Source organism: Triturus cristatus, chromosome 10 (assembly GCF_964204655.1).
Source record: "Triturus cristatus chromosome 10, aTriCri1.1, whole genome shotgun sequence".
Classification (NCBI taxonomy): domain Eukaryota; kingdom Metazoa; phylum Chordata; class Amphibia; order Caudata; family Salamandridae; genus Triturus; species Triturus cristatus.
Genome location: NC_140593.1, coordinates 314,475,313 through 314,487,890, shown reverse-complemented (window position 1 = coordinate 314,487,890; position 12,578 = coordinate 314,475,313). Strand labels below are relative to the sequence as shown.

Sequence of the window (12,578 nt, the reverse complement as noted above, 5' to 3'; positions counted from 1 at the left end):
GTTGTCAGCAGTTGTACGATATATACATGGCGGACGTACTGATGTACTACTGGGCCTTCCAATTTCAGGTAATAAATGACTGTCTCATGGGTGGCTGGGGAGACTCAGCGTACAGACTAGACTAAAATTAAATTGTATTGGACTGGACACAACACTGCATGTTTTTCATGGCAGCTCCATCAGCGGCTTCTGAAACCCACAAAAGTAGTGATCCAATCGTGTGGGCCATATTGCGAATGATGGGTTGGTACAAGAGACCCCAGGTGGGACCGAATAAGGGTCACATTACTAGGTAATGTCTGGCACTCTTTCCAAGAGCTCCAGTTCCTGTTTAGTCTCTCTCTCTTCAACTTATTTTCACAGATATTGGTAAATAATACATGCTATCTTCAGTTACGAATGGAAACTGAGGATCTCGATCATATCTGAGCTCCTCTAGTGCTCCTTGGGGAAGGGGTGGATCTTCCAAATATACAGAACACTTGTATTAAACATTAAACTCCCCTACAACAGTTGATGCTCTTAAACTGAAATGAGAGGCCTGCGTGGGACCTCTGGATAAGGCAAACTGGAGTTGTGCACGCATGGTGGCCCGCATCATAGTTATCCCAGCTTGACTTGGAATGATCCAATTTAGCTACTTACACATTACCTGTGATACACCTGTGAAGCTATGGAGGGCTGGTAAACATACCACTGCTGACTGCCTCCGATGTCTCGCACCTGAAGCTGAATTTTTTCCACATGGTGTGATCCTGCCCTGTAATAGCGACATACTGGAATACCAACACCAGGACATTACCCTGAGTGTAGCCTTGTTGGTCATTTCGGAAGATCTGGGTCTTTCTAGGCACAAACGAGTATTAGGAGGCATTGCCAGTATATTGGCAAAGAGACATTTCTCTCTAATGTACTGGTATTGTGGTCCCAAGCATTGTCCAAAGGACCTCCTCCATCCACTGGTGCGACAAACTCGAAGAACCTGTATCTAGAGCCAGACTCTGCCCGCAGAAGCACCACAAGATCAGTGTTCAATGGCGGAACTATTCTGGCATATTAAGCGACCATTGATTAGGCGAGGGAGGAGGAGGAAATGCTGATGGAAATGGGCGTGGAAGGGGGTGGGGGTGGAGGTAGGGTGAAGGAGAGATTTAGCTTTTACACAGTTGTAGATGCTTGGTGTATTTTAAAGCTTAATAAATTTGGTTCTGAATCCCATCTGGGATACCGTTTTTTTCTGTCTACTGTTATTATGGCATTTTTTCATGCGTTTGTTTTAAACAAGACATTTTCGCTAAAACCAGGATTCAAAGAGTAAGGTTTGTGCAGTAAAATGAAAGTAGATTGAACAGGCTTCCTGAAAATTAAGAAGTTATTTCAATTTGCAACGCTGTAGTAATAAATTGTAAGGAATGATGTTTAACCAGAACACACACCTTTTAGTGCAGTGAGTTAAAATCGCAATTACTAGGCCTTGGGATTATGGCTCTAGTTTTCTTCTGTAAAGTGAATCTAGAATGGAATATGTGAGGAATTACGTAGTGTTTTTGCAAGTGGGGTGCACTCTAGTGCATTTATACCATAATTGCACAGGAGTAATGTGTGAATCGTCCTTCAATAGCACACGTGCTCAAAAACATTTTATTGAGCTACATTTACATACATGAACTGTTTCTAGCTCTCCAGTACACTTCTGCTGCTATTCCCTTTGGATTTTCAAATCTAAACTTAAGTGTTCCGTACAGTGTTATTCTGCAAACCTTCAGTGGTCACTGTGTTAGTGTGGCAAGGAATGGCCAAGCTCCTTAAGCTTTTATATAGCTGCACCACTGCTCCTTTCTGCAGGGGTGTAGCCAGGAAGTTAAAGTAACGCAGACTTTGAAATGAAAGCCCTGATGGCACAATGCAAGGGAGGCAAGTGAGCCAACTGTTCCCTATCAAATCATCCTGTCACGCTTCCATCCACCTGCTGATATCCACCATTTCACTTTTACCTTCTTAGATCCATTCAATCTTTTTCCATTCCATCAATCCATTCACTCTGCCATCCACTGATCCCTCCATCTGATCTGCCATCAATGCATCCATCCACCCAATCACCCTGCCTTCCATCCACCCAATCACCCTGCCATCCATCCACCATCCTTCCATCTACTCTGACATTCATCCTTTCACTCATTCGTCCACTCTGCCACCCATATGCTCATCCTTTTTCCTCACCCATACATCCATCCTTATACTGGACCATCCTTTCACCGGTCTATCCACCTATCCATTCAAATTCTATTTTGTCTTTCTCTGCCATTGTTTTCTTATGACCAGAATTGGGACTCCAGTGTTACACTTTTCTGATGATGTCCTTTTCCAGGTTACAGGCACGAGTACATATTACTGTAACAACATTCCATGGGAGAAAGGGGGTAGGAGAGGTGTTGCTTAAAATATAAAAGATAAGCTATAATAATGATGAACCGGCTTCATGGTTGTAGTAACAACGCAGTATTGCATAGGTTGGGAGTATGGACGAAGAATGATGCAGTCCCTTCGCTAGAGTTGTACATTAGCTGTAGATTAGCATTCCTGTTGTGATACCTGCCAATTGCATGCTTTAAAAGAATATATATAGGAAAGAAAGGAGAAAACCTATCCGTGGCAGAAAGAAAAGCATTAAAGGAATTGATGGAAAATGACAATTTTGAGCTAAACCAGCCGACAAGGGTGGAAATATTGTGGTGATGGAGAAATCACAGTACAAAAAAGAAGCATTGCGACAATTGAACATCACTGACAATTATAAAAAATTGAAAAAGAACACCCTGAATGAACTGGTAATGGAAGTACAATCGAAAATATAGGTATGTTGGGAAAAGGGCCTGTTAACTAGTGATGAAGTTAAGTTTCTAACTAAAGATAATCCAACGACCATATACTTCCTGCCGAAGATTCATAAAACATTAATAAATCCTCCCTGTAGACCTATAATATCAAGCTGCAACAGTCTATATGAACCTCTCTCGCAATATGTGGATTCCTTTTTGGCACCAATTGTTACAACATTAAACTCGCACATCAAGGACACGGGTGATTTTTTAAGAATCTTAAATGAGACACAATGGGAAGAAGAATATCTGTTAGCCACAATAGATGTAGTATCACTCTACACATCGATCAACCACAAGACGGGACTTAGGGCATTGAAGTACTTTCTAGAACAAAGAGATATAAAATATTTGGAACATTCAAGGATGATCACAGAAATGGTGGAACTCTGCCTATGTAACAATATATTTTTATTTGACCAACAACTATATCGACAAACATGCGGTACCGTGTCATTTTCAACGAGCTACGCGTATCTCACGATGGGATGGTGGTATAAGACAGTAGCCTGGGGTGAAAATATGGATGCATTTACAGGAAAAGTCATGTTGTGGTTACGATTTATCGATGACCTCTTTATCATATGGAGTGGAACATCTGAAGAATTCAGCCAATATGTAAATCTGCTGAACAACAATGCTGAAGGGCTGAGGTTCACATACAATTCCAGCAAAACGAGAATACAGTTCTGGACATTGAAGTGTATCAAGAGGAAGGAAAATTGAAAACCACAACGTATCGCAAACCAACTGCTACAATTTTTGCATGGCTCGAGTTTTCACCCGAAACCGCAGATCAAAAGCATACCTTACGCTGAGTTTCTGCGTATGAAACGAAATTGTTCAGATGAAAAAGAACTGGAATATAAAATGAATGAAACAGAAAAGAAATTCTTAGAGAGAGGGTATAGACCAACACATGTGAAAGCAGGAAGAAAAAAGGCAGAACAAATCTCCAGGGATCAGATCCTTCAGACCAAAAAAGACAATGCAAAGGAGGAAAAGTCGGATATACGATTGATCCTGACATATAGTAAGGAGAATCATGCGATTTCAGAAATAATGAACAAACATTGGAATCTGTTAAAAGATCCAGATATGAAAAAAAAATCTTGAAATAGAAACCAAGCATAACATACAAACGAGCTCCATCCATCAGGGACAAACTTGTGCATAGCCATTTCTCCAAACCCAAGATAAAATCATGGTTGAAACAGGATTCAAAAAATTTTAAAAATGCAGGGCCTGTAAGATAGGTGAAAAATACAAAATAAATTACCGATTGGAAAGGAAGGAAATACACAATAAAATAAAAGATCACCTGTGAAAGCATGTATGTTGTATACATGCTAGAGTGCAACTGTGGAGCCAGATGCATTGAAAGCACGTTCTGTCAACTCAAAAAAAGAATCCTAGAACACATACGTGCAATTCAAAACGATGACCAAACTATGACTAAACATATGAAAATACATCAAACTCGAATTGGCAACAAATGCAGTACTGGGGGGTGGCCACAGTCCCAGCAAATGAAAGAGGTGGAGACAGGACCAAAAAACTAAGATTTTTGGAATCAAAGTTAATCATCAGACTTCAAACCAAGCAGCCTATGGGTCTCAATGGGGACGAGGAACTTCATGTACATTTGTGAATAACAACACTTCAAAACATCACCCATTAATATGAAGGGAAAATAAAATTTAAAATTCTGTTTAACCGTTTCTTCAAAGAACTGAAATAAATATATTCCAAGGCACTTAGCCGAGATTGAATAATCTTGACAAAGGGTTAAAAAAATGTGAACTTAACAAAAATAGAACATTACCAAAAGGATCCACAGTAATATTGTATTTAAGAAATGATTTTCACTGGAAATATGAACACTTATGGTTGTGTGGGTAAAATCTGTATAAATAGACACAAATGGTGGATGACCGCTAACAGTGATCAAGACCTGAGTGGTCGAAACGCGCTGGTTTGTGAGAGGACTTGATGGTGTTGGCACATATTGGATTAAATAAGCCTTTAATCTATCTCTACATATTGGATTAAATAAACCTTTAATCTATCTCCTGGAGTGCGAGTAATTTCTGTTTTGATAAAAAAAAAAAAAAATATATATATATATATATATATATATGTATATATATATATATATGTTTGTTTAAATCGGGGGTTTGGTCTTCGAGAACACAAATGCAGGGTACGGATTACATAACAGCTGTTAGTCCCTTAAATTAATTCTCATCTCTGGCAACAACTCAACCAGGATTTTTGAAAAAAAGGCTCTCGATGTTCTCTCTGTTGTTGAAAAGTTATTGATCAAATCAATTGAAAAGCAAAATAATATGTTAAGCTGATGGGGTATTTTTATGCTAGAATGAAATATGTGTTAGCTATCAGTTTAAAGCTAAGATTTTAATTGTAAAACTATGTTGGTTTATTTCAATTGTGTGCCCTGTTTATTTTGCAATGGTTTTTCATATTTTCTCAGTTCCTTTTTTGTTGATCAGCTAATGTTATTATATACTGTAGTTGCATATACTGTATTGTGTGTGTGTGCATGCTCGCGCTCGCAAAATTGTGTTTGTGTGCACATTACCACTGCTCATACTAAAAATATCGCTTGACATATATTGTGGCCTAAATATCATTTACAAAAATATCGCTCCATAGGGTGTCGATTTTCTTATATTAACGCCACGAGGAGATATGGAAGCACTAGTTGTAAAAACGATATTTGAGACGCTACATTTTTGTCAGATGACCATAGGTCCACGATATTGTGGTACCCTCATACCAATATTGCATTTGTTACAGAACCTTGACAAAACCTTAACACTACAGAAAAGTCGAGCTTGTTTGACACAGTAACACTGCAGGTAATTAATTACTTTGCCTGCAGTTCTTTCATTGAGTTCAAATATGCTAAATGACTTTCCATAAGAATGTCATTTTCTGTTGTAAAGTGAAAAGGAAAGAAAAACGAGCTTCTTCCCAACATAATTTTGTGGGAGGGAAGGCACACACAAAAGGAGATAGTGTACCATCTTCTAAATTAATAAATATGCAGTTCTCTGTGTTAAAAGAGCAAAGTATGAATCCCCCTTACCCCCTCCTGTGCTTATCCTCCCTCCAGAACACGGTCATGTGTAAGCTTCAGCTTGAGAAAACTTACACCGAAATTGCCCGTGTGGCCCAATTGAGCACTGAGGCTCTATTCAACATATACATATTTGAAGAGTGCCGAAAGACACTATGTGCAAATTTCAATTCAGCAGGCAGGATTGATCATTGTTTTAAACACTCTCCCTATGGATTGATGTGCAGGCCACCAGTTTAAATCACCATAAGGCCAACTCTCTTAAATTGAGAACTGTTCAATTGACTATTATTCACATCAGCTATTTAAAGCCCTCAGAAATATCAGAATGGTGGTAGAAAGCGCAATATAGGTAATATGTTCTTATATAGACATGCAGATTGTGTAATCCTAAACCACCTTTTCTACGAATAGAGGGCATGATATATCAAAGGATTTTCTCCATTCTGGGTCTATAGATAAATGCATTGATACATAAAGGCCATAGGGCTAAACCCTGAATCTGTGTATGTTTATGATGGTTATGTGTTTTTTACATTTCCTTAGTCTTTTAGAATGCGCCATTTGCATGCTATCAAGAATAATGCCTTATGTAAAGTGTTTTTCTATTCTACTTGTTTAACATCTTTTTTTCTGTCTTTCAAAGTCCACGCTTGGATATGTCGCTCTTCTCATAGGCACATTTCACATATTGATTTATGGATGGAAAAGAGCCTTCGAGGAGGAATACTACAGGTTTTACACCCCACCAAACTTTGTCCTTGCTCTTGTGCTACCGTTCGTTGTAGTGCTCGGCAAAATTATTTTACTACTTCCATGTGTGAGCTGGAGACTGAGAAGGATCAGACGAGGTTGGGAGAAAAGCCAGTTTATTGAAGAATCATATGGTACATCATCACAGCTCTCACCAGAAAGGATCACAGTCATTTGATGCTGCAACCCATATTGACACTACCTGTTAACATTGATTTTTTTAATCAATACTTTTATGTAAGTCTTTTTTGTTGGAGATGATTGAAACACATTTACACCGACACAGCAAGGATGTGGATGTGCTTGAACCACTGGCTCATTGCAGCCTTTAACTGCTGTGGGTTATATATATATATATATATATATCTACTCCTGGAAACAAACATCTCAAAGTAATATTGTGTACTTATTGCTTACTCGCAAACACTGTTTAGCTTATCATTTTGTACCCATGTGTTTTGTGTCCTCTCTGTGGCTGGTGTGATTATTATGGTCTGGTTTGACAGCGCAGCTGTTGCCAGACAATTATGTGAGCATCACTAGAATAGCGTTTTGGCTCTGCCCACACGTTGGGAGTCAGGAGTACATGTTTTAATTGGACAGAAGTTGTGTGCTTGCACACAAAGGTGTTTTCCCACCACATAGATGTGATCATTTTGTATATTTATTTGGCTTCCTGAGTTTGAATTTTCGAAGGCACACACACAACATTGTAATGCTCTAAAAATGTCTTAGATAACTAGATAATTTATAGTGTTTTTCCCTGGTAGCAACACAGATGGAAGGAGGACAGTCATTGACCTACATGGATGTTTAGGAATGGGTTGACAGTGCAAGTGTCTCCTGACCTTTCAGCCTGCACCAATTGTATTATACAGTTCTTTGCTTCCACGCAAATGCATGTCCAATCTCATGCCATGCTTCACATTAGCATACAACATTCCTTAAAAGCCACACATATTGGCATTGCCAGTCCTTGTTTATTTTGGTGTTTTGGCTTTAAACAGGACAAGCCTTTATGGACAGTTGAAACTGTGGCCACTCACTGCCGACTTAATCATTGAGGGTTGATGAAAGTCCAATTTGGAACCAGGGGCATAGCTTTGGGGCTCAGGAGTATGAGAGGCCTTTATACACCAATTATGGCTGCCTTTCACTTCCTAACCAGGTGGAGGGGGATTAATTTCTTGCTTGCATTGGAGCACACTTCAGCTTTTAGTATGCTACAGTTTGTGCACAAAAGTCGTCCTGGTGCTTTTTGTAATACCAGACCCAAATTATTTCGAGCAAGCCTAGTAAGGAAATCACCAGTTTATAGTTCTGGATTAGCCACAGTAATTAGGAGCAGGTTCCGCCCTAAATCTGATTGACCGGGACGGTGCCCTTGGCGAAAAGAAAATTGGTGTTTATTGTGGTGTGGGGGTTGGGTGCGGTGTGATGGCAGGAGGTTTGATGGAGGTGGGAGAAGGAAAGGGGTTGATGGGGTACTAACAATTATGCTGAGGTACATTAAGCAAACACAAGGAGATGATGGACGGAGTGCTGAAACATTTCAGACACTCGCCCCAAGTCACAGATCTGGGTAGAATCCATCATCATTCTTTAGCTCACTTCGCCACCTCAGTTCAGATCCAAATATATGCAAATCAGTCTTGACCCTGTGCCTCTTGGGAACAGTCCAGCCCGAACTGCCAAACCAGGTCTTCCCTGAACCAGAAACAAGCATCCTTGGACCGGTTTCTAGGTGAGCAAAAAAACTATGTATTTAGGCCCAGATCTCTGTACTGGGGTCAATGTATGACATTGTTCTGCATTCAGTCCATCAATTGTTGTTTTTGAGGTACATTAGGAGCCGATTACAAAGTCTTTAATGGGACCCGATTGAGATCAAGTGGGGTGGACAAGCTGCTGTTTGCATGACATTTTGTCGGATAGTTCCCTGCTGCGCCCCTCGCAACATTGGTGCCCCTGGCCTGTGTCCAGCTCACCCATACCAAAGGCCACCCTGCCTTGCAGTTGTATGCCCCAGCAACAGCCGACCCTGAAATGTCCCTCCTACTGCTACCTCCCTCCCCTCCAACACGTGTGGCCCTTTCTGCACTCGCTTTCGTTGGTAAGGTAATGTCACAGTCGCTGGACGAGTAATTAGGGCAGCACACCAAAGTCCCACAGCATGCGCAAGCCCTTGTTGTCCTTAAAGTAATTACTACATTTGATGTCACTGTTAATGAAGGCCCAGATGGATGACAATCCCTTGAGGATTTGCAGTTTGTTAGCAAAGCAGCACACGCCTTGCTTTGGCAGAGACGTTAGAGCATCTGGTCCCTTTGTGCCTCCCACTCCACTTCAAGTTGTCGTAATCAACTGTTGCATAAACAATGTATTGGCTACATACACTGAAAGGGAATATATTGTGGTAGCACAACATTTTTTAACATTCCATCGAATTTTGTGTAAATTAGTGGCATGTTTACTTGCCACGATGCTCAGTGAATTATTTTCGAATTTTTTGTCACAACAAGAAAACCGTGCTTTGTCGTTCAGGTTGAATGCTGCTTATACTGATTGGAGTTGAAGATTAATCTGCAAAACCTCTGATGGCTTCTGTTGTAACACATCGTTTCTACCACTGAATAACAGAAGAAGCAAAGTAATCCTTTTATAGTAGGGTACAAAATGCTATATACAATATGAAGTTCAATCGTAAATGCTTGGGAAATTGATGAGATTGTTGGTGTGGATTGGGAGGCTTCTTTTAAACATGTATAATCGAGTGCCCTGTATTTCAATCAAAAGAAACACTTTAGGGGATTTCGTGCAAGTTTATCATTCCACACTAAAAATTCCTTTGAGACGGTTGAGCAGTGATTTCTTTTTATGTGTGCATTTGTTTATAAGTGAAAGGGCATTCAGGGTGATTTGTTTTTCTAAACCTTTATAATTGCTCACTGAAATGTGTTTCACACAGAGCAGCAGTGCAAGCTTCTCCCAGATACAGAACTGGTATGACACACAAAGAAAAGTATGGTACAGACAGTAGCAGTAAGAGTTGCTGTATGTATATAGAATTTATTCAGTGCAGCTTTCCTTCAGATACACAACCAGTACATCCTACAGTAGGAGTGGACGTTTCACTCAGACACACAGGAACAACAAGGGCACACATATACACCTATTTTATTTATTACTTATAGAGCACATGCAAGCACCGCATAGGTATTTGGGCTCTGATACAAAAGGAGTAATTTAAAAGTAATGGGCTAGGAAGTAAACAAATTTAGCGGTAAGCATGGCTTAGCATGCAGTCATCACCAAAGCAGAAAAGCCACCAGAGCATTTCTAAAAAACTGCATTGTTCTGGATGATGCAGAGAGCTCATTCCAAAGTTTGGGGTCCATGTATCCTCTTAAATGTCTGCTGATACATGCAAGACTTATCTAAGGATTTTCCATTACAAGAACTGAACTAGAGGGCAAAGGTTTGAGGGCCTTTTACACGGAAAGCTGCTCTCTAAGCCTTGAGTAGGTCGACCCATAATAAACCTTATGCGTGAGGCAGAAGCTCTTCAGGTTGGCCCCTGCTTCATGGAAAGCACTGTGCATTAAACTTGATCAAACTTATCAGGAGACTTTCCTTACAGCTATTATTGAGTCTTCTGGAATTAGCAGTCAAGCAGTTCTATGTAATGACAATTGTAATAGTCAATATAGGAGGCAGAAAGCCAAAAACCACCTTTGAGTGGGGTTCGTGAGGCAAGAAGGGAAGGATTTTCCCATCACTGTCAACAGATTATAGTAGGATGAGGAAACAATGCTGATGTGTGCTTTTAAGGAGAGGCCTTTAACAGGTTGAACCCCAAGAGATTTGGCCATGACAAATGGCGGGAGGTTCTGTTAGCTTGAGGTGGGGCTGGGCAAAGGGCATCATGCCAGCGACGTCTGTTGTTTCCAATAGTTGGCAATTTGGTTGTGTTACCATTTAATTATAAAAATGTGTGCTTGTTCACTGTTGAATGGCTGTGAAATAGTCACTCAGTCTAGCTACATATAAAGGAATGTGTTTATACAACTAAACCTTCTCATTTATGAGGAGCATCATTATTGTGAAGGAAATGTGAGATTTGATGGTTGACTCGTCCCAAAATCATATAAGATTCCAACCTGAGTGTTCTACCACATCCTTCTAAATATTTTGACATGGAGTGTCTCACTAATATATTGAAATTTTTTTGCTTGTTAACTTCAGTCCTACATGGCACTGATTAACATTCTGTTAGAGTTAAACATTTAGCATTTAAACAAATTCTTATATTTGATTTTTTTTTCTAATTTCTTTTTGGCTTTGAATAGCAAAAGTTAATCCATATCATGAAATCAAAACTGACGTTGATTAAGTGCATTTAACAAATAGCAGTGTAACTTTAAACTGCTGTACAGGACATAAAACAAAATGGTGATAAAACATTTTTATTAAGAAGCATGTGTTCCTAGACTGAAAATCACTGAATGTTTACCTGAATGTTATTGCTGTTTAGTTTTCCTGTTTTCCACAGTATTACCATCAAAGGATCTGCAATGAAAATGGGAATCTCTATATAGTATGTTGTCCAAAGTTTTTAAAATAATTGTGATGGCTGATTTTCCTTGATAAAAGGAAAGTTCTCTTACATTGTCTGATACGTTTTTGGTCAGCTGCACTGGTATTTTCTTGCATATTGTAAACATGTAATTGTTCAATAATATCCTGACTTGTAACAAGCCAATGGATGCTTATTTGAAACTGAAGACCTGTATCCATATCATCATTCAGTTCAAGGTAATGCAACTATTTGAACAGTTCCATGTGGGGAGGAGTTAAAAAATGTTTTGTGAAATAGTTTCAGAGCCGACACTGGCCCAGGTTAACACAAACTGCTGCTTTCTAAGCACCCGTTTGATAAATGATGCTTGATAAACCATACAGTGTCGTTTTGAACAGACTCTCAACATTATTTTAATCAACTAAGGACCACAGTTTGGAAGGGTATGCAATAAAAAGAAGTATATCTCCCTAGCACATGAATGAGGGTATGAGTGGCTGTATTAACAAATGTATTAATAATACATACGTGGAGGATATCACATGTGGAACATATGTCATTACCTTTTGGCTCTCTAATACAGCCTGTCCTTTAAGTACATCAATAAGGTATGAGGCTGGCCTAAAACTGGTATGGCCTAAGAAGAGTATCTAAGAAACCTTTACAAGAGGCATGACCTTTGAAAATAGTAGTGCAGTGTTATATATGTAAAATAGAATCCTATACTTTCATGAATAGTGTGTTACTGGACAAAACAAGATGTATTATTTAACATATTATGATTTTCGCATACCGCTTCCCATGGATTGCTGACAGTGTGCTGTTTTGTATTGAAATGTATCGCCAGTTGTATTCCCTTCACAAAAATCTTTATTTATTTCTGCTTATCCTACCTTTATGTGATTGTGCATTTGGCTCTTTTGATTACTGTGTTTGTCACGTTACTTAGGCAGGGTTATCCTCAAATGTAATTGTTTGTTATTGTAAAGTTGTACATGTGAATGTAATTTAAACAAAAAGTGGTGCGTCCACAAATAAAATGTCTTTTGATTTTTGTACTGTTTTTATATTTCACTGTACTTCATTACATACTTGCAAATGTATATATTTTTGTAAGCATTTATTGAAAACGTGTTTTTTGTATTTATGCTTAAACAAGGCACAGGTGCACGGAGTACAGTATAATACCAATAACCATGTTTGGCTGGCACTTGCTTATAATTAATTAGATGAATGAGAAAAAAGTAATTTATCATCTAAACTC

The 12,578-nt window shown here is 39.1% G+C and overlaps 1 protein-coding gene across 2 annotated transcripts in view; it reads left to right on the top strand.

Moving 5' to 3' along the window:
• The window catches only part of STEAP2 (STEAP2 metalloreductase), a 224,168-nt gene extending 211,791 nt beyond the window's left edge, over positions 1-12,377 (top strand). For both annotated transcript variants that reach the window (XM_085631358.1, XM_085631359.1), the window contains exon 5: positions 6,629-12,377. In XM_085631358.1, coding sequence (XP_085487484.1) covers positions 6,629-6,913 — 285 coding nt within the window. In that variant the 3' untranslated portion in view covers positions 6,914-12,377. The remainder of the gene's footprint in view (positions 1-6,628) is intronic.
• The last annotated feature ends 201 nt before the right edge of the window (positions 12,378-12,578 follow it).